Source organism: Cervus canadensis, chromosome 3 (assembly GCF_019320065.1).
Source record: "Cervus canadensis isolate Bull #8, Minnesota chromosome 3, ASM1932006v1, whole genome shotgun sequence".
Classification (NCBI taxonomy): Eukaryota; Metazoa; Chordata; class Mammalia; order Artiodactyla; family Cervidae; genus Cervus; species Cervus canadensis.
Window position 1 is genome coordinate 12,792,866 of NC_057388.1, and position 21,673 is coordinate 12,814,538.

Consider the following 21,673-nt stretch of genomic DNA (forward strand, 5'->3'; position numbering starts at 1 on the left):
AATTCTCAAAATACTAAGTGTATATAGGAAGCTGCTTCATGCTAAGTGACTATGACTCAACCTAAGTGGAAATGCTATTTCTCAATCCACGCTAAAACATTTATTTAAGACCAGCTCCTTCTGTCTCACGAGGAGGTTGCTACTTGTGGAGTTTGGAGGAGGCTCAGGTGTGGTCATGCAGTTAGGAAGCCCCATTGTTCCAAATGGGAGGGGAGCTCGCCCCACTCGAGTGGAGTGCTGAGGCTGCCACCTTCTCCTCCCACATCTTAGGTGCATCTCCAGGCAAGTCACACTTCACATTCAGGGTGTCATTTCATTTTTAGATCAAGAGCATGAAGATTTTTGCCTCTGTTACTTCTCACTTAGCATTATGCTTTCCCTCAACCTCTTGCAATCATCAAATACATGCAAGACCATATATTAGGAACAACAGAAATAAAGGAATTATACCAAAAACTTGAAGATAAAGCCAGCAAGAGCAACAGAGATCAAATGCCAAGGAGACAGGAAGCTCCCTAAAAAGGTCCAGGTGCTTTTCTGAAACAATTCTTTGGAACCACTCCACTGTGTTGTCACTTTCTACTCCCCACTAGATAAGTCAAAATGATGGACAAACTCACAAGTCTCAAAGTTCAGGTTCTAAGATGCAAGGCTGAAACCCTTGTGTAGAGAGTGCCACTAAAACTCTCATGTGAGAAAAATCTACAGACACGGTGGACCTGAGACCCAACGTTACTAACAAGCTCCCAGGTGATGCCAAAGTTTTTGGACCACGAGCCACACTTGGAGTTGCAACGGTATAGAGCGCACTGGTCCTTGAATTTGGCTACACTTTGGACTTAACCTGGGGAGTATAAAATAAGACTAATGCCCCACAAATTCTTATTTGTTCTTGAATGTGACCTGGAAATTTGAAAAGCTCCCCAGTGTTTCTAGCCTTCAGCAAAGTGTGAGAACCAGTGGAAGGGAGGTTGTTGATTTTCTTGAGATCACGGAGGGCAAGACTCAAAGTGCTTTACTCAACACCAAGTGACTCTACTGGTTCAACATTAGCATTTTCTGGAGAGCTTCTAAATAATACTGTTTGAGACCCATGCCTGGAAGTCCAGATTTAATTGATTTAAGGAAGGGCCCAGACAGGAGAATATTTCAAGTCTCAGGTACATGCACCCAGGTTAAGAATCTGTATCATAGATGTTATGAGAATGAACTAGAAAACATCTTTAATTGTCATAGAATGAGCAGACATAGTTTAGAGGGAGAATGTATGTCAGTTATGAGTACATATATACGTATATTACAGCAACTACTTGCTTTGTTATTTTGTAATAATAAATCTAGCTTTTTAGTAGATAATAATGAGGCTAGAGAAGCATTAAGCATGGGTTTAGATTCATACATCAATATTGAAACCCTCATTTAACCTGCTTATTTGCAGAGTTAAAAATAGCACAATGTTTTACACATAGCAGGTATAAAATTAATATGTAATGGCCTATTAGAAGATAGGCAATATTATTACATTTTCTTGGGTGAATTCCATACCAAAACAATAAAAGTATAGCAGTAGTAAGGGTACATTATGCTGCCAAGCTATGAGGGAAAATCACAAGACAGGCTAGGAAATATTAAATGACATTGGGAGACTGCAAAACTAGGCTAAGGCTACAAAACTAGGTTTTGATCAGTATCCACATTCAGACTGGCAGAGTTCATCATGGGGATGAGCGGTGGATATGAGGTTTGGATAGCAGACATTACAGCTTCTGGCCTAAGTGCGCTTTGAATACATGTGGAAAAGACATATCCTGGACTTGGCTCTAAAACATGGACAGGAATGAGTGCAGGCAGAATTCCTGTGTAAACCACTTTCTAATCATGATCATTACATAATTAAGACCATAAGCACCAAATTCTAATGAGGCGAAAGCTTGAAACTTTCATCATGTCGTTATTCAACTCGGGACAGGCGAACTACAACAGAAGGTAGACATCAGGGGAATTCATAAGAAATCCTTGAGATTATTTCAAAGCAATCTTAGTGTATGCCCCTCAAGTAAGCATGCCTTAGCTGAAGAAGAGAAACACAGTATAGAAATACTGTTAATTTAACTGAGTGAATGAGGGCAATAGAGAGGACAACATGGAGCTTGACTTCATGAGACAATAGTGGCTTGATGGAATTACAGATGAACACAAAAAGGTATGAGCAGAGATGCTCACTTAAGCATTATGTATAATATCAATAAATTAGAAACAATCTAGGTGTCCAAAAATAGGGTATTTAGTTAAGTTTGCTATTGTTTTGTTTTCTTTTTCCCCCTCAACTTCATTGAGGTATAAATGACAAATAAAATTATATACATTTAAAGTGTACTAGATGATTTGATATAGTCATACCCATTGAGAAAGATCACCATAATAAAATTAATTAATATATTCATCAGAGATTTGGTTTCTTAAATTAGGGAGTATTGTACAATGTGCAATCATTAATAACAGTAATGAAGTAGAATACTTATTACTATGAGAAAATATCAATGATGATTGTTAAATGAAAAGGAGATGCAAGCCTGTACAATATGATCCTAGTTGTCCTAATATATAGAAAAGTAGTTAGGAAGAATAAATTAAAGAGTTAATAATAAATGGAGAGATTGTAGATGACTCTATGCCTCTTCACTGGAGCTCTTCTGTATTTTCTGAGTATATCACATGTGCATTTATTTAGTAATTAGAAAAAATATATTGTGTAAAATGCAAATAGAGAGGAAAGTAGGATGTTCAAATCTAAAGAATAAGAACATCTAAACAAGAATTCATGGAGCATCTTACGTGTTTCTCCAAACAGAAGAGGTCCTTTTTTGCCCTATAAGGGAGAGGTATTTGTGGTACCATTTGAGAATGATGGTGAGCAAGGGGAATGCCCAGGGAATAAAAGTTAGACACATTAATCATGAATTATTAGCTTTGGCCTTCTCTGAAAGAGGCTAACATAATCTTGACCACAAATCATCTTGAAACAGGTAGATTAGAAAAGTGTGGCTGAGCAGGACTCATTCACTGAAAACTGAATGTGGAAACAATGCTATGTGAGAATATTTAAAGTTAGCAAGTGATGAGGTGGCCATGCCAGGCACCAAGGGCAGGCAGTCTGCTAACTTACTTTTCACTGGTAGCTGTAAGCTGCGGTCTCTGTGACTGGTTTGCTAGAGAAGAAGTAAGTTGATGAGTTTGCCATTCCCCTTGGAAGCTCAGTAGTCATGTATGGATGTGAGAGTTGGACTATAAAGAAAGCTGAACACTGAAGAATTGAGGCTTTTGAACTGTGGTGTTGGAGAAGACTCTTGAGAGTCCCTTGGACTGCAAGGAGATCCAACCAGTCCATCCTAAAGGAGATCAGTCCTGGGTGTTCATTGGAAGGACTGATGTTGAAGCTAAAACTCCGATACTTTGGCCACCTCATGTGAAGAGTTGACTCATTGGAAAAGACCCTGATGCTGGGAGGGATTGGGGGCAGGAGGAGAAGGGGATGACCGAGGATGAGATGGCTGGATGGCATCACCGACTCAATGGATATGAGTTTGAGTAAACTCTGGGAGTTGGTGATGGACAGGGAGGCCTGGCGTGCTGCGGTCCATGGGGGCATAGAGAGTTGGACACAACTGAGCAACTGAACTGAACTGAACTTGGAAGCTCAGAGAGGATGAGTGTAGAGGAAAGGGAAGGCTACTGACTGTAAGACAGTCTGAATTAATCTGGCAGAGACAGCCAGAGGTACACATCGAGAGTCAAAGTAAGAATGAGTCAGGGTGTTAAGAGAGAAGGAGACAATAACCAGAGAAAGGGAGTGCTCAGTTCAAACAGGGGCTGTGAGCCCATGCCCAGCTGGTTCACAGGCAAACCAGACCGAGGGCAGTCGTAGGAGAGGCTTTCCTTTCATCTTAGGCAGAAGCACAGTATCCAGCACTTGAACTGAGAGTGAACTGGGCTGCTCATGATGCTTCGCTAAGAACCTAACATCCTGAAATTAACCAGAAAATACAATCAAGCATGTAACCCACTGTCATCAAAATAAAGTTAAATACAGGGAAATATTTAAGTCCCAGACAAATGGGACTTGCCAGCAATTAGAAGAACCTCAAAAGAAAATAATTTATTTCATGAAAGTCCTAAGGACATAAACATCCTAACAGCACCCAGACGACATCTTGCGTGTATTGGCTTCAGGCTGTGAATTGAAGAAGATCACGAATGCTTGGGACACACAGTTCAATAGTTTGAGAGCTGAAATGAGAATTGCGTCCTATTTTTTGATCAGAGACAAGGGAAATATGTACCAGTCTTTATGTGAGGGTGAAGAACACACTGAGACAACCAGAAAAGACATGTGAGTAATGACACTGACATTTAAAAATCTTCCTTTTCTGAGTGTAAGTACACCCTGGAGAGCTCATGGTTTCCTGATAGAAGCAGCACAGTCATACCCTCTCCACAGCAGATCATTTTCTCTGTGGCACTTGCCTAGGGATGGTAGAGAGCCAGGGAAAGTAGCTAACAATAGCCTTAGACTCACTGCATCTGAGTCACAAATGAGTAGCATTTTGAATCATCTCTTGCTTACATACTTTTTTTTTTCCACTTTACTCCTCCATCCCACCCAGAGAGTACTTACCTCAATTGCAAGGAGGCACCTCCATCCTCTGCTGAGTCAGACACGGAAATCCGGATCCTTCTCATCTTTGTAACAAGCACTACAAGGTGGACTTTAAAGCAAATGATGAACTAATCCAGCAGATTGCAACCCACGGCAGTCACAGCTACCATGTAAAACATAGAAACCTGGTGTCCCCACCCAACTCCAGTTCTGAGGTCTCCCTTTTGGGCCTCTCTCACTAACCACATTTCTTTAAACACAATCAGAGCTAACCCTTCTCTAACTAGACTCGGACAAGCTACTTGAGCCCTGGAAACAAGATCCAGGGGAAAAAAAAATCCGGGCCTTTTGTGAACAGCTGATTATGATCTCCTGTGGTGAGTAGAGACACACGTGTGTGTGCACACATTTTAGAGATCCTGGGTTATACATGCTACTTGCTTTTTCTCACTGAATTAGTGAACAAATATTCCTGAAGGAGGGAAATGAAAGGGAGACTTTTGGGTTTCTCTCCTGTCACTTAAACTGCCTTGACAAGCTCAGGCTGTAACCACTGGTTGGTGACCATGTCCTGTGAATTACTCCCACAGAGGTACTGAGGTACAAATTCTGCCTTCCCACCCCAGTGATGTTGCTCATAATGATCAAGTCACCATGATCTTCCCTTCATCAGGCCCTTCCATTTTCAGAGTTTTATTGGATGATCGGTAACCAGGAGTTTCAAGCCCTTGTTTTGACTTCTCTTAGGTGATTGTGTTCCATTTAGGACACTCACCTCACTTCACTTTTGTGTCATAAATCTTAACATTCTTAAAATTCACTTCTTTTTAAATTGTAGGCTCATGAGGCAATATTAATAGTCTACTGAACTGAGTGGAATTTAATTTGGTTTGGAACCTAGGAGCCTGCTAGAAGGGGCTTCTCTGCTGGCTCAACAGTAAAGAATCTGCCTGCAATGCAGGAAACAATCCCTGGATCACGAAGATCTGGAGAAGGAAACCCACTCCAGGTTTCTTCCTGGGAAATCCCACAGACAGAGGAGCCTGGTAAGCTACAGTCCATGCACAAAAGAATCAGACATGATGTGGCAACTAAAACCAAAAGCCTGCTAGAAATGGCTGGTTTTTAGGAAAAGACATTAATTCTTTAACTAAAAAAGAGTATATACTGTGGAAAAATTAAAATTAAAAATAAAATTACCAAAGGAAAACACCCATTATATTACCACTTAGAGATAAGGTATTATCCTTTTGAAGTTTACTTTGTAAAACACTGAAATTAAACTATTTCGTTTTTTTTCCCAAATAAGTAAGAAATAATATCAAGATCATTTATAAAATAAGCCTTGTTCTTCCAAGTGATTCAAACTGTCATCATATTGAAATGGTTGAAATGCTACTTTACTTATATTTAAAAAGTTGTCAGAAGTAGCATTCTCTACTTAATCTTCCTATACTTTAATTTCTTCATCTGTAAAGGGGATATAGTAATGGAATACACCTCAATCATTCTTGTGAGAACTGAGTTAATACATGAGCAGATCTTAGAATATAACCAGTTCTATGGAAGTTTTTGGAGTTGCTATTCAGTCCTAAAAGTAACCCTACTTTGTCGTGCCCTCTTCATATACAGCTGGGGTTTTCTCATCTGTATTTAGAAGTGGAAATGATGTCCAGGTCTTTTCCCATTATTCAATTTTTGTCAGGTTTAGTATCAAAATTATATGATCTTTATAAAATGAATTTTGAGTTTCCCATCTTTCCCCTATGCTCTGGAACAACTTAAAAGAACTAAGAGTAATGTCTTCCTTAAAATTTTGAAAGAGTTCACTCAAAATTTCCAAGATCAGCTTTTCCAAGGTAACAATGTAAAAGCTTAAAATTTGTTTCTTCAGCCAGCAAATTTTCTACTTCTTAATTTTGATAACACACTTTCCTGAAAAAAATTTCAAGATTTTATTTATTAGGCTTCCCTGGTGGTTCAGATGGTAAAGAATCTGCCTACAATGCAGAAGACCTGGGTTCAATCCCTGGGTCCAGAAGATCCCCTGGAGGAGGGAACGGCTACCCACTCCAGTATTCTTGCCTGGAGAATCCCGTGGCCAAAGGAGCCTGCTGGGCTACCGTTCATGGGGTCACAAAGAGTCAGACATGACTGAGTGACTAACACGTTATATCCACCATCATATTTCCTTTGTTATACATAACTTTGGCTATTTTATTCAATTTTTCTTTGATTAAGCTAGCTAGAGGTTTATTTATTAGTTTTTCCCTTCAAACAACCAATTCTCTGTCATCTTTCTATTTAAGAATAATTGGAAAAGACCTGGACATCATTCCCACTTCTAAATACAGATGAGAAAACTCAGCAGTATATGAAGAAGGCTTGACAGAGGGGATTTTTTTTCCCCAGGTAGGCATGAGAGGCTAATAGGAGAACTAGGGAGCTGCTTCAGGAGTTCCAGTGTAAGATGATGAAGGTCTGGACTGGAAGTAGAGGTAGCAACTTTTCAGTCTAGTACAATACCCTCTTTCATGGGTTGAGATGATGATACATCTATCTTCCACAAAAAGAAAGTATATTCTGAGAATATTTAATCATGATAAGGTTTCTTTCACACATTAAAATACGTTACTGATTCATTATCTTTTGTCCATATTTCACTGTCCCACGAATACATCCCTCCCTACACATTTGATCATGCCTCTTTCTTACAATGTCCTTCTCCATGGTCTAGACCAGGGGTCAGTGAACTACAGGCTGCATTCAAAACCTGGCCTGCTGTCTCTTTTTGTAAAGTTTTGATAGAACACAACTCAGTCCATTCATTTGTGTATTCCTCTCTGGCTGCTTTTGTACTAAAATGGAAGAGTTGAAGAGCTACAACAGAGACCACAAGTGGCCCACAAAGCACAAAATATTTACTTTCTGGCCCTTTACCAAAAAAAAAAAAAAAAAAGTGATGATCTTTCATCTACTCTAGACTTATCCAAATCCTGCTCATCCCTAAAAGCTCAGTTCAAAGTTCTCTTGAGTCCTCAGACCATAATGATCTTTCTCTTTCCTCTGAATTAGTAGTTGCTACTGTCTGGGGCACATGTTATTTTAGTTCTCTTACTATGTACTGTCTTGAGTTTCTTCTCTTACAAAAAAATTATAAGCATAGATTTTTTTTACACCCATTACAAATATAAAATTTTTTAAAGTTTTTTTTTTTTTGTGGACCATTTTAAAAGCTTTTATTGAATTTTATTACAATATTGCTTCTGTTTTATGTTTTTTTAATTTTAAATTTATTTTTTAGTTCAGGGATAATTGCTTAACAGAATCTTGCTGGTTTCTGCCAAACCTCAACATGAATGAGCCATAGGTAAACATATATCCGCTCCCTCCTGAACCTCCCTCCCATCCCCCTCCCCACCCCACCCCTCTAGGTTGTTACAGAGACCAGGTTTGGCTTCTTGGCCACAAGGCATGTGGAATCTGAGCTCCCTGACCAGGGGTTGAACATACACTCCCTGCACTAGCAGGTGAAGACCTAACAAGCAGAGCAGCAGGGAAGTTCTATAAATGTGAACTTTTTTGAAAACAAGGACCATATATACAAAATACTTGCTGGCTGTTTACGATACTCAAGGCACAGTTCTAGGTAATGTGGGGAATGCCATTGCCTACACACACCCTCACCGCCAGCCTTGCCCCAGATGACATGGGCAGTACGACTTTAGGACACTTCTACACAAAGGCAGATATACTTGGAAGATGGCTCTGTGGATTAGTGATGCAACTGGAGCCCCATCTAAGAACCTTGCAATTTATTTCTTCTTACTGTTAATGGCTTCTGAAAAGGTGAATTTGTAGATCGATGTCTAAAAAGGCTAGTGTTCACTAGCATCATTACTCTCCAAAAATTAACTGCCTAGGTCAATTCTCCAACCTTCACTGACATTCAAGGGAACTTCCTTTCAAGTAACAGCTGGGTGTTGACAAAAGCCACACATTAAGCACTGGGAGAAGCTGGAAAAGTATACAGATAAAGCTCAACATTCAGAAAACTAAGATCATGGCATCCAGTCCCATCACTTCATGGCAAATAGATGGGGAAACAATGGAACAGTGGCTGACTTTATTTTTCTGGGCTCCAAAATCACTGCAGATGGTGATTGCAGCCATGAAATTAAAAGATGCTTACTCCTTGGAAGGAAAATTATGACCAACCTAGACAGCATATTGGAAAGCAGAGACATTACTTTGTCAACAAAGGTCCATCTAGTCAAGGCTATGGTTTTTCCAGTGGATGTGAGAGTTGGACTATAAAGAAAGCTGAACACTGAAGAACTGATGCTTTTGAACTGTGGTGTTGGAGAAGACTCTTGAGAGTCCCTTGGACTGCAAGGAGATCCAACCAGTCCATCCTAAAGGAGATCAGTTGTGGGTGTTCATTGGAAGGACTGATGTTGAAGCTGAAACTCCAATACTTTGGCCACCTGATGAGAAGAGCTGACTCATTTGAAAAGACCCTGATGCTGGGAAAGATTGAGGGCAGGAAGAGAAGGGGACGACAGAGGATGAGATGGTTGGATGGCATCACCAACTCAATGGACATGGGTTTGGGTGGACTCTGGGAGTTGCTGATGGACAGGGAGGCCTGGCATGCTGCGGTTCATGGGGTCGCATGCCAGTTCATGAGGTTCAGTCCTCATGGACTAAATGGCAAACCCCACTAGGGGTGTAAGGTACTCTCACTCTATACTCGCTTTATTTGTGAGACAGTTTTGCATACTAATAAAGAGTGCAGGGTCTGGAACCAAATCAAGTTCTAAATCACAGCTCATATGCTCACTAACTTGCCCAGGTTCCTTAACTTCCTTTAATTCCTCATCTGAAAAATGGGGATAATAAAAAATGGGAGAAGACTCATGAGAGTCCCTTGGACTGCAAGGAGACCAAACCAGTCAATCCTAAAGGAAATCAACCCTGACTATTCATTGGAAGGACTGGTGCTAAAGCTGTAGCTCAAATACTTTGGCCACCTGATGTGAAGATCCAACTCACTGGAAAAGACCCTGATGCTAGGAAAGACTGAAGGCAAAAAGGAGAAGGAGGAGTAGAGGATGAGATGGTTGGATAGCATCACTGACTCAATGGACATGAATTTGAGCAAACTCTGGGAGATAGTGAAGGACAGGAAAATCTGGCATGTTGCAGTCCATGGGGTTGCAAAGAGTCAGACATGACTTAATGACTAAATAACAAGAAATCTCAGAAGGTGGGTGTGAACTTCCATGAGATAATACAGGTCATGTTCTTAGAATAATACTTGGAACATTCTATGTGTGTGTGTTCAGTCACTCAGTCATGTCCGACTCTTTGTGACCCCATGGACTGTAGCCCGCCAGGCTCCTCTGTCCATGGAATTGTCCAGAAAGGAATACTGGAGTGGGTTGCCATTTCCTTCTCCAGGGGATCTTCTCAACCCAGAGATCGAACACACATCTCTTGCGTTTCCTGTATTGGCAGGTGATTCTTTACCACTAGTGCTACCTGGGAAGCCCTAAACACTCTGAAACACTTTAAACAATCCATAAATATCAGCCATTATTATTTCTGTTTTTATTATGAGACAAGTACTTTGGTTCTAGAAAATATATTTGGTGACTATTTAGTCATGTATGGTTTCTGTCAGATACAGAACTGATGGACTACTTGAAATAAAGCTGGGGATCCAGGATCCTAAATTTCTCAGCAGTGAGACCATGACCCTTTTTTTTCTTTTGGAGGATGCACTAGAAAATAAGAAATAAGAGCTCTAATTTTGAAATCACTTGAATTCAGTTGAAATCCGTTGAAAAGCCTCTTGTAGGGACTGTACCCACTATTTTATTTTTAAATAATGGGGAAAAAAATTAACAGCAAGGAAAAATAACTTTCCAGTACTGACATCACATCCCTTGAACACATAGTAATTGTTTTTCTTTTCTTTTGAATAAAATAACAAGTATTATGTTAATATATCCAGAGCCAACCTGGAATGTGTGATCTGTGCAGGAACGGAATTGCAAATGTTTGACCGGGATAGCAGGAAGCACACACTCTGCCACTCTACTCCCAAAATAGAAAACCTATTTAGCACTTTGTAAAACACACTAAATGAAGTTTGCTCTCTCCTGCAGATAGAGATTTTACTTCATTTTGTGCCAGCAAAATTTTTGAAAATTGCATGAGGAGAGAGCAATTTTGGGCACTTTGGCTGGGAGTACAAAATGTTAGCAAATGGGGCTGAAAGGATCTTAAGTGTAATGTTGGAATAATATTCACACAACACTGGCTGCATCTTCATTTTTAACCTATTTACATATTCACAGGAAAAAATGCTTGGCAGTTATTTGTCTAAAGGGACCTATTTAAGGGGAAAATGGCATTCACAATCCTTGAATGCATTAGTCAAAAATGTTGCTGTGCATAACAATTCATAAAGAAAAATATCATTTCAGCTATCATGGAAGAATGTGGAAGGATATAGGTGGAAGAATTCTGGACGTCAGTGTTAGCTTTGGACCCAGACAGAAGGAAAAAGGGAAGGAAGCAAAAACGACATCCTGAAAATTTCCAGAGTAAGAGGACCCTGAGAGACTCAAAAAAAAGCTGAAAGGACTGACAGAAATTTCAGTGTTCCAACATGGCTCTCTTAATTTGCAACCACTTCCTCAGCATAGACGTGTTTCAAGAAGAGAAGCATGCTGTCCACCTGAATAAAAAACATATCATTTCATTCATAACCTGTTTAACAGCTGTCTTCTTTGTCTATGGCACAACAGTAGAAACTGTGGCATAGATATAAAAGTCTCTATATAGTTCTCGCTCACAAAGAACTTACAATCAAAGAGAGAATGCAATATTCATGATTACAGCCTAGATATTTAGAAGGAAAAAGAAGCTCCAACCTCTGGCACAGACTAGCTTCTCCAGAAGCAGATGCTAAGATTTTGGAATCAATATCTGTAAAAAGGAGGTAAAGGGAGTAGGATTAAGCAAAGGTCAAATTGTTGTTGTTGCTGAGTAGCTAAGTCATGTCTGACTCTTTGCAAGCCCATGGACTGTAGCATGCCAGGCTTCCCTGTCTTTTACTATCTCCTGGAATTTGCTCAAACTCATGTCCACTGTGTCAATGATGCCATCCATCCATCTCATCCTCTGTCACTCTCTTCTCTTGCCCTCAATCCTTCCCAGCATCAAGGTGCAAATTGCAACTTTCTTTTTTTTGCTGGTCAATTTTTCTCACAGACCACTGCAAGTCCAACTGCAATTCAGGCCTGACAAAGCCATGGCCCACCCAGCGAGGGGTGCCGAAGCACATGTTGGCCAGTCGAGCTATCTCATGTTGGGCCAAAATGGGGAGCATGTTTACTTCTGCCTGGATCAGTCATCGGATGTGGACAATCCTGAGGAGGGTGTGACCTGAGGTGGGCAACTGAGGCGAATCCTTCAGGAGCTGAGAACGGAAGTCTCTGCAGATGGGCCTCCTAGATGTTGGGAAGCAGAGCACACTGGAAAGAGGCTATGGGTGGAGCAGCTCCATGCCTCCCACAGTTCACTTGTAAGACTCTTAGAGAACTTCTGACTAAAGAATCTATTAATGCAGGGAAATGGAAATTCAGCAGAAAGAGCTAGCAATGAACTCCTGAGGAGTTAACTACATACTGCTGGGTACCACATGTATATAAAAAGTTTACTGTAGAGATAGTTCATACATGTATATGTATGCCTGAGTTCTTCTGCTGCTCACCTGAAATTATCACTACATTGTTAATCGGCTATACCTTGATACAGAACAAAAAGTTAAAAACTTTAAAAAAAAAAGACTATTTAAAAAATAATGTGTTTTCATTTAAACTAGAGCTTAACAAACTGAGATAATTTTTTGAGGTATGCCAAGATATTCAGATGAAAATATTCCCCTGGTCTATGAAAAAAGTCTCAAAATCATCCACAAAAGATCTCCTAGTCAATGTTAGCTGCTTGGTTATCTAAGGAGAAAATATCACAAGCCAAAGCTGAGACTGAAAGATTTGTGTTTTTTCCTTCTGAGGAAAGAGTCTGCTACATCTCCACAATTAATGATCTTGCTGGCCTTTTGAGAAAAATCCAGTTGATTCAGTGCTATGAGAGTGGTCGTCCTGATCCTTTGTGACTTCCAGATGGCCCGTCTTGACTGACTCTGAAGAAGGCCAGTTTGGTGGCATAGAAATGCCTGTATCCCTTTCCACTGCACCAAGCTCATCAATAAGCTGCTATTCTCAGCCCTGCCTGAAGCCTTCACACACAGCAGGTATGTGCATGCCAGACGGCGGCAGGGCTGCTGTCAGTCACTCTGTGGGCCATGTACCCCATTGTGTCATTTATTCCCAGTGTTCATTCCTCAAGAAGAGTCAGTATTTGCCCAAAACTGTACCAAGCACTAGTCCCACGGCCCCCACACACTGCCTCCTTTCATCTCACCAGCAGTCTGTGTAATCAATAGTATTGATATTTCCTTTTTTTTTTCCAACTGAGGATGAGAGAGGTCTGGAGATCTAAAATTAAAGTGGTTGGGACGTCCCTGGTGGTGCAGTGGATAAGCATCTGTCTGCCTCCCAATGCAGGGAACACCGTTTTGATCCCTGTTCTGGGAGGATTCTACATACTGTGGAGCAATGAAGCCCATGCACCACAGCTACTGAAGCCCACGAGCCTAGAGCCTAGAGCCTCTCTCCACAACAAGAGAGACCGCCGCAGTGGCAAGCCCGAGCACCCCAAGGAAGAGTACCCTCACTCACTGCAACTAGAGAAAGCCTGAACACAGCAATGAAGACCCAGTGCCACCAAAAGTAACAGATAGTTATTGTCTTATATGTATTTTGGTAAGCAGCATTTCAATGTGATATAGATCTGTGACTCCTAATCTATCCTTCCTAATTGTTAATCTAATCCATCCTCCTAACACTGTCCATCAGTACATTCTTTGTGTTTGCTGTAGCACACCAGTTCTATGAAATATTAATCACGTTTTTTCCCCCCAATAAGATTCTGTGGTCAAAAAAATTGAAAATCACTAAGCTAAACAGTTAAACAGAGTTTTTTTAAAAAAAAAAAACAAACACAGGAAGTCTCAGAGCATGTTCATGCTAATATGCACTGTGAATCTATAAACAGCTCAAAGGCAGAGGTTTCCATAACTGACTTGACCACAAAAATCTTTCCTATGGGCATCTTGCAAAAAAGTAAGGGTCCACAGCACAAATGATGGGAAACTGCAGTGCAACCCTCCCTCAGCCAGATATCAGAAACTTCTCTTTGGCCTGGCATATTACACTGATGAGAAGACAAGTTTTCATGACTGAGGGGCACTGGTTCCCAAACTCCTGAGCGTGATCTCCCAGCAGTGGGGGAGACACCTTGCCAGCAGGTCCTTCAACTGAATCAGTTTTATCAAGTAGATGCTAGGAGGCAAAGTCATTTGGGGAGGCTGAGTTCTGACAGCTTTAATATGGAAGAACACAAAGACTTAAAAATCTGAAACTATAAATAACAGCAACAACATTGTAGGGCTCTTCTGTCTCTGAAAGGCATTTCTTAGAATTCCAAAGAGAAACACTAACTTCTAAATGAAAAAAGCAAATGGCAGAACTTACACCCCTCACACACTCAGAGCTACAGATAAGATCTAACATTTTGACATAAAAAAAAAACTGGCCTAACAGCTATTAACCACTTCAAAATACATAAATTTCTCTGTTTTCCTGTTTTTTAGGCAGCGACTTTTTTTTTTTTTTTTTTTGGTATAAGGTAAGTCTCATCTATGAAATTTGATAGCAGCTGCTTCCCAGAGTTAGTCTGGCAGTCAGCGTGCCTGTGGTGTGTTCAGGTGTGAGGGTCTGGGATTTATGTTTCCATTTGACTGTTGCCTTTGGCCTTCTGTGCCTCTGGGTTACTAGGACTGAGAGGAAACCAGTTACTAATGGAGAAAAATGAAAGGTGGGTGGGATGAATGACAACAAAGTCAAGAATCTAAGATGCCACAGTCTCCGGGTCTTCCAAAAGAACAGCTTCAAACAGCATGTGGGTGGCAAGTCAAGGACTGATTTTTATTAGTATTGCCATAAATTTCCCAAACCTCGTAGGAAATGTCACCTCTGTGGCCAGAGTGTAATAAATTAGGGATTAAGAGAACTTAAAATTCCACACTGAAAAAAGGTGTTAGGCTCTTCCTTTAAGATCCCTATTTAAAATATTATTTATGTATATGAGTTCCCATATATGATTAAAGTGGCAGGTGGTACTTTTCAAAGATAAACTATTATTACTTAAAAATAAGTACAATATAATAACTGAGGAAGTCTTTCAGGAATAGCCACACTATCAAATATAATTCATGTTAGGTGGATTTGAGAGAAAGAACCATAGACAGTCAAGAATTAGGTCATGGTAGAGACCAAGGTCTCTGTTCACAGACAATGGCACTCATGATCATCAAAACCAAAAAAGAAGCTTCAACCTACAATGCTGATAAAGAACAAGATGGCAAAATGGTTTTAGGATGCAAAAAGGTCAAAAGTTTTACCAAACTCAATTAAAAAAAAAAAAAAAAAGATTTACCAAACTCAAAACCTGAGAAGAGATTGAAAATAACTTTGTTCAGGAACTGCAGAGCAGAGACCTCTTGTTTGAACATTTTAAAGTTTCTACTTTTTATTTTATTTCATATCTCTTACCATCTCTTTTTTTTCATGGGTTTCGAACAACATGTAAAACTGACATAATAAACTTGTCTGAGAAGACAGAATCTCTCTTAATCTGCAGGTTTGGTTTCAATGTAATTGAATCATGAAGAACTTTGTGGTGGGCTTCTCCAGTGGTCTAGTGGTTAAGAATCCCTCTGCCAATGCAGGTGACATGGGCTCAATCTCTGGTCCGGGAAGATCCCATATATTGAGGGGCAACTAAGACCATGCACCATAAGTACTGAAGCCCGTGTGCCTAGACCATTGCCACAAATACTGACGCTCGTGAGCCCATGTGCTCCATAGCAAAAGAAGCTACCACAACGAGAAGCCTGCACACCTCAGCCCCAGCTCGCTGAAACCAGAGAAAGCCCATGCAATAAAACAACGAAGATCCAGTGCAACCAAGATAAAAATAAATAAATAAATGTTTTTTAAAAAGGTGATAAGACCCAGTGCAACCAAAAATAATAAATAAATAAATAAATCTGAAAAAAAAAAAAGGTAAAAAAGCATACCGATTTGAGCTTAATAATGATATAACTACATGCTGTGTTAAAAAGAAAAAAGAATTTTGTGGTAAAATACATACCCAAGTCAAATAAGCCTCTTAACGTTAAAATCAATGAAAGGCCCTCAGCTGTGTCCGACTCTTTGCGACCCCATGGACTATACAGTCCATGGAATTCTCCAGGCCAGAATACTAGAGTGGGCAGCCATTCCCTTCTCCAGGAGATCTTCCTAACCCAGGGATTGAACCCAGGTTTCCCACATTGCAGGCAGATTCTTTACCAGCTGAGCAACAACGGAAGCCCAAGAATAGTGGATAGCCCATCCCTTCTCCAGCAGATCTTCCCAACCCAGGAATCAAACTGGAGTCTCCTGCATTGCAGGCAGATTCTTTACCAACTGAGCTGTCAGGGAAGCCCTGTTAAAATAGTATTTGTTACTTTATTATTTACTGGGCATTTGCATTTCTTGTGGTGTGAATTTCCTGTTCATGCCTGTTGCCCATTTGTTACCTGTGAGCATTTGTACTTTTATGAGCTAATTCTATGATAAGGTTAGTAATCCTTTGCATTTTATACATGTTGCATATATTTTGGTAAAGTAGTTTGAACATATTGTAGACATGATGAAATATCTTCTCTTTTTGCTAAAAATGGAGGAAAATCACAAAAAATAATCACCAACACAAAAAGAAGAGGGTAGATTTTATGTTTAATGAGGGTTATTTCAATTTTTATGGTAATCAAATACCATTTTTTACTACTTTGCAAGCATAAATGGATTCAATCCCTGGTCTAGGAAGATTCTGCATGCAATAGAGCAACTAAGCCCATGAGCTGTGAGTACTGAGCCTGCGTGCCACAACTACTGAAGCTTGTACTCCGCCACAAGAGAAGCCATCACAAGAGACGTCTGTGCCCTACAAGGAAGAGTAGCCCCCTGCTCAATGCAACTAGAGAAAGCCCACTTATAGCAACAAAGACCAAGTGTAACCAGAAAAAAAAAAAAAAAAAAAAACCTCTCCTTTAAAAAAATAAAATAAAAAAGATTTTGTGTATGATAGCATTTAAAATCCCCAGTGAAATTTAAACTGCCTTAGAAACTGTTCTTTTTCATCTTCAGTTGTATTTCTCCAAAGAGGAAATGTAGTGTTTTTCCCCTTTGTACTCTAATTGCTTGAGATGTGAAATAAAAAGCTAATTGTATGAATTAAACTTAAAACACACATACTCATACAGATGATCATTCAAGCATGCACTGAAAAGAGAGTCTAAGAACAGAATAAAAATGTTTCTCCTTTTCCTTTTTTATTTCCACTATAGTTTTGACAGGACTTCCCTGGTGGCTCGGACAGTAAAGCGTCTGCCTACAGTGCGGGAGACCCGGGTTCAATCCCTGGGTTGGGAAGATCCTCTAGAGAAAGAAATGGCACCCCACTTCAGTCCTCTTGCCTGGAAAATCCCATGGATGGAGAAGCCTGGTGGGCTACAGTCCATGAGGTCGCAAAGAGTCGGACACAACTGAGCGACTTCACTTTCACTTTGACAGCGCCATTACTTGTTGACCTATGAGAACAATTCAGGTGGATTTTCTAGCAGCTATAGAACCATAGTTTTGGAGATTTCTCAGTTCTAATAACAATAATGATAGAAATGGCTAAGGTCCCAAGCATTGGGCTGCATACTTTCCATGCCTTATCTGACTTAATACAACAGCCCTATGATGGTGGGTACTGTAATTAGCTCCACTTTCACATGAACAAATGGAGGCACCAGAGGTTTAAAGAGTCATTTGACCAAAGTCACATGGCTTATAAATGGCAGGGCCATCAATCCGATGCAGGGCTCAATGCCTCCAGACCCATGCGCTGACCATTGCAGCTCTCTGCCTCTCAAAATACAGAACATGACAATGTGTGTATGCTCAGTCAGTCTAAAGCCTGCCAGGCTCATTTGTTCATAGAATTCTCCAGGCAAGAATACTGGAGTGGGTTGCCATTTCCTCCTCCAGGGATTTTCCCCACTGAGGGATTGAGCCGGCGTCTCCTATGTCTCCTGCATTGGCAGGTAGATTCTTTCACCACTGAGCCACCTGGGAAGCCCTACTAATCATTAGGGAAGTGCAAATCAAAACACAGTGAGATATCACTTCACACTCATTGGGATGGCTATCATATTTTAATAGAAAGTTTAAAAAGTGTTGGTGGAAATATGGAGAAATTGAAATCCTGTGGACTCTGCTGGTAGGAATGTAAAATGGTACAGTTACTGAGGGAAATAGCACAACAGTAACCCCCCTCCGCCCCCCCCCCCACACCAAATACAGACTTTCCACATGATCCAGCAATTCTACTTCTAGTGTGTGTATGTGTGCTCAGTCGTGTCTGACTCTTTGCAACCCCATGGACTGTAGTCCACCAGGCTCCTCTGTCCATGGGATTTACCAGGCAGGAATACTGGAGTGGGTTGCCACAATAAAGGGAGTTATTATCACATTTGGCTTTATAACACTGGAGGCAGATTCCTAACAGGAAAAAAAAAAAAAGAGGAAATCTAACTGCTTCCTGAATCTGACTTACTTAACAAAGTAAGCACCTAGGTATCAGGGTCTACAGAAATGATTATCTGGCCCCTGAATTCAGACTGTAACAGAGGAGACAGATATACAAACAAATAAATGTAATTTATTTTTCCAGACAGGATGGCTTTGCAGAGGAGGTAACATTTCAGTTAAAGATGGGAAGAGGTGTAGTGGGGGAAGTGACTGTTGTAACCAGGATCCAGATATGAGAACAAGAATGTCACCAGGAGGGCAGGTGGAGTTCGCCTTGGAAAGGAGTCATCACAGCATTGATATCAGTCCATGAGGACTGAGTAGGTGTCATAGGCTGGGTACTATGCTAAGCATTCACTTTCTCATTTATTTCTATAACTTATGAAACCAATACTATGATTACCTCTGTATTACAGATGAGGACACTGAGACAGGTTACATAACCTTTCTGAAGTTACCATGCTGGACAAGACAGGAACCAGACCACCCTCCTCCTAACTGGTATACAATATAACCTCCTCTTTTCCTTCAGAAGGACTTCCCTGGTGGCTCAGACGGTAAAGCATCTGCCTATAATGCGGGAGACCCAAGTCCAATTCCTGGGTTGGGAAGATCTCCTAGAGAAGGACATGGCAACCCACTCCAGTATTCTTGCCTTGAAAATCCCATGGATGGAGGAGCCTGGTAGGCTACAGTCCATGGGGTTGCAAAGAGTTGGACATGACTGAGCGACTTCACTTTTCACTTTCTTTCAGAAATTGGAAAGAATGAAGGAGTAGTGGGGAAAGACAGGATATGTTCATGGGGAGAAATCACACTAATGATGTCTGGTTTCTCTACGAAGTTGCCTCAAATGGAGCATGATTGGGTGGGAGACTTAAAGAGAACTGTAAATCCTGACATCTAGCTCAGAGCTGACTAGAGAAGAGTAAGTGGTTTGCAGAGCAACCATGAGAGGGAGTTGAGGATGAAAGCCCCCGTATTTGTAACTGAACACACCAGTATATTCACTCAATAGTGTGCAAACAATGGCAACTGGCCAAGAAACACTCATACCAGTGTTCAGTGAAGAAAACTCTTGGAGACAAGAGACATAGGTCCCCATCTCCCATTTAGTTCTACAGCATCATAGACAGAACTAGCCAGACCAGATTTCAGATTCAAGGAGAGGGATCTGAACTTCAGGCTAAGGGGCTCTTAAAACTACTTCCTTAGAGAGTGTCATCCCTACCCTGGCATAACTAAGGGTCAGGATACAAAAGCAACACAGTACAATGAAACCTTGGCATAAGCCTCTACTGGTGGGTCAGGGTTCCTGACAGAGGGTCGCTGGCTTCTCCCCTAGTATGGTCAGAGGTGGAAGTCTAGACTTTGAGTTACAGCTACACAAATGGCAAGTTATCTGGAGCATTCACCGCATCAGTGTTAAGGTTATGAAGCACCATGCCTTCCCCTGGCAGGACAGGGAGAAGCTAGGCTCTATGCCTTGTAATTGACCCCAAATGATTGCTCTAAGCGCTAGAGCCTAATCTCTTTCCATGGAACTTTGCAGGAGGCCAACTCCCTTCCAGGGAGGCCAGCCAGCAGGGGGTCAATCCTGGACAAGGATTCAAATTTTTATTTGAATTTATTCTTTTATTCAAATTTCTTCCTCAGTCTTGTTGACAGCAAAAACAGAGAGGTATCTAGTACCCACAGACCCCCATTTTTTTTCATTGTCATATGGTTGTACAAATCCTGCAGTTTACATCCACTTACTTTCACCAACTATTGGTATCATCTGTTATTTTGTTTCATATTTCAAACACCTTTATAGAAGTATGTTTGACACATAATCAACTGTATAATCTAAAAGGTTTGACATATGTCCACACCTAGGAAACTAACACTGGATAATGAACAAGTCCATCACTGTCAGAAGTGTTCTCTTGGTAATCCAGTCCATTCTTATCTCAACAGATTTGGTCATTTCCCCACTTTTGTTTTATGACTTAGGTGCCTGTGGCTTTGAACAAGGAGCTCAGCTTCCATTTTATCATCTCCTTAAAAAGTATAAAGTGTTAGTTGCTCAGTCATGTCTTACTCTTTGCAATTCCATGGACTCTAGCTGCCAGGCTCCTCTGTCCATGAAATTCTCAAGGCAAGAATACTGGAGTGGGTTGCCATTCCCCTCTCCAGGGGATCTTCCTGACCCAGGGATCCAACTCAGGTCTCCTGCATTGCAGCGGATTCTTTACCATCTGAGTCACCAAGGAAGCCATTCAAAACCAGAATATTTTGAAGATTAGTGATTGTAAAACAAAGAACTAGAGATACAACTCTTAATATAATACTAGTGAAATGTAAAAAATGGAACTGGCTACATGAAAGTGAAAGTGAAGTCGCTCAGTTGTGTCTGACTCTTTGTGACCCCATGGACTGTAGCCTACCACACTCCTCCATCCAGGGGATTTTCCAGGCAAGAATACTGGAGTGAGTGGCCATTTCCTTCTCCAGATCTTCCCGACCCAGGGATTGAACCCCGGTCTTCCTCATTGTAGGCAGATGCTTTACCGTCTGAGCCACCACTGGCTACATATTAACCAGCAATTAATCCTGATGACAGAAATCTTAGGCCAGATTCCCACAGCTGGTTCTACACAGTTTTTAATGGACTCATTCAGTAAGGAGACTTGCTCTGGAGGGTACCTCCAGCCCCCTGTCCTTCTGTTCCCCATCTCAAGTCTCCTTGCTTCCTTAGGCTCAGACTAGACTTCTCTCAGAGACAAGCTCTCCTTTGGATAGAAGCTAATAAATGCTCCCTCCACTCTGACAGCTCAAAATCAAACCCCATTGTTGCTGGTGGTGCTAGCATCTGCTACACATACAAATTGTTTAGTCACCAAGTCACATCCAACTCTGCAATCCTGTGGACTGTAGCCCCCCAGGCTCCTCTGTCATGGGATTCTCCAGGCAAGGATGCTGGAGTGCGTGGTCATTTCTTTCTCCGGGGAAGGAAATACAAGATGCAGTTTAATTTCTCTGGTCTCAGTTCCTGGCCTCTGGTTGCCCAAACCCACTCATCCCCAGTCTCTTAGCCATCCCCAGTCTTTCCCTTGTTCCTACATTCTTAGCAGTCTGAGTCCCTCATTCCTGAGCATTCTTCCCCCTCAGCTTGGCTCATCTTCACAAGTCTGACTCTCTTGTCTGATCA

The 21,673-nt window shown here is 41.0% G+C and overlaps 1 protein-coding gene across 1 annotated transcript in view; it reads left to right on the forward strand.

Annotated features, from left to right (window-relative positions):
• Window positions 1–12,119, forward strand: part of LOC122438928 (cyclic AMP-inducible protein BP74-like) — a 71,062-nt gene extending 58,943 nt beyond the window's left edge. The window contains exon 5 of the mRNA XM_043464239.1: window positions 11,942–12,119. Coding sequence (XP_043320174.1) covers window positions 11,942–12,119 — 178 coding nt within the window. The remainder of the gene's footprint in view (window positions 1–11,941) is intronic.
• The last annotated feature ends 9,554 nt before the right edge of the window (window positions 12,120–21,673 follow it).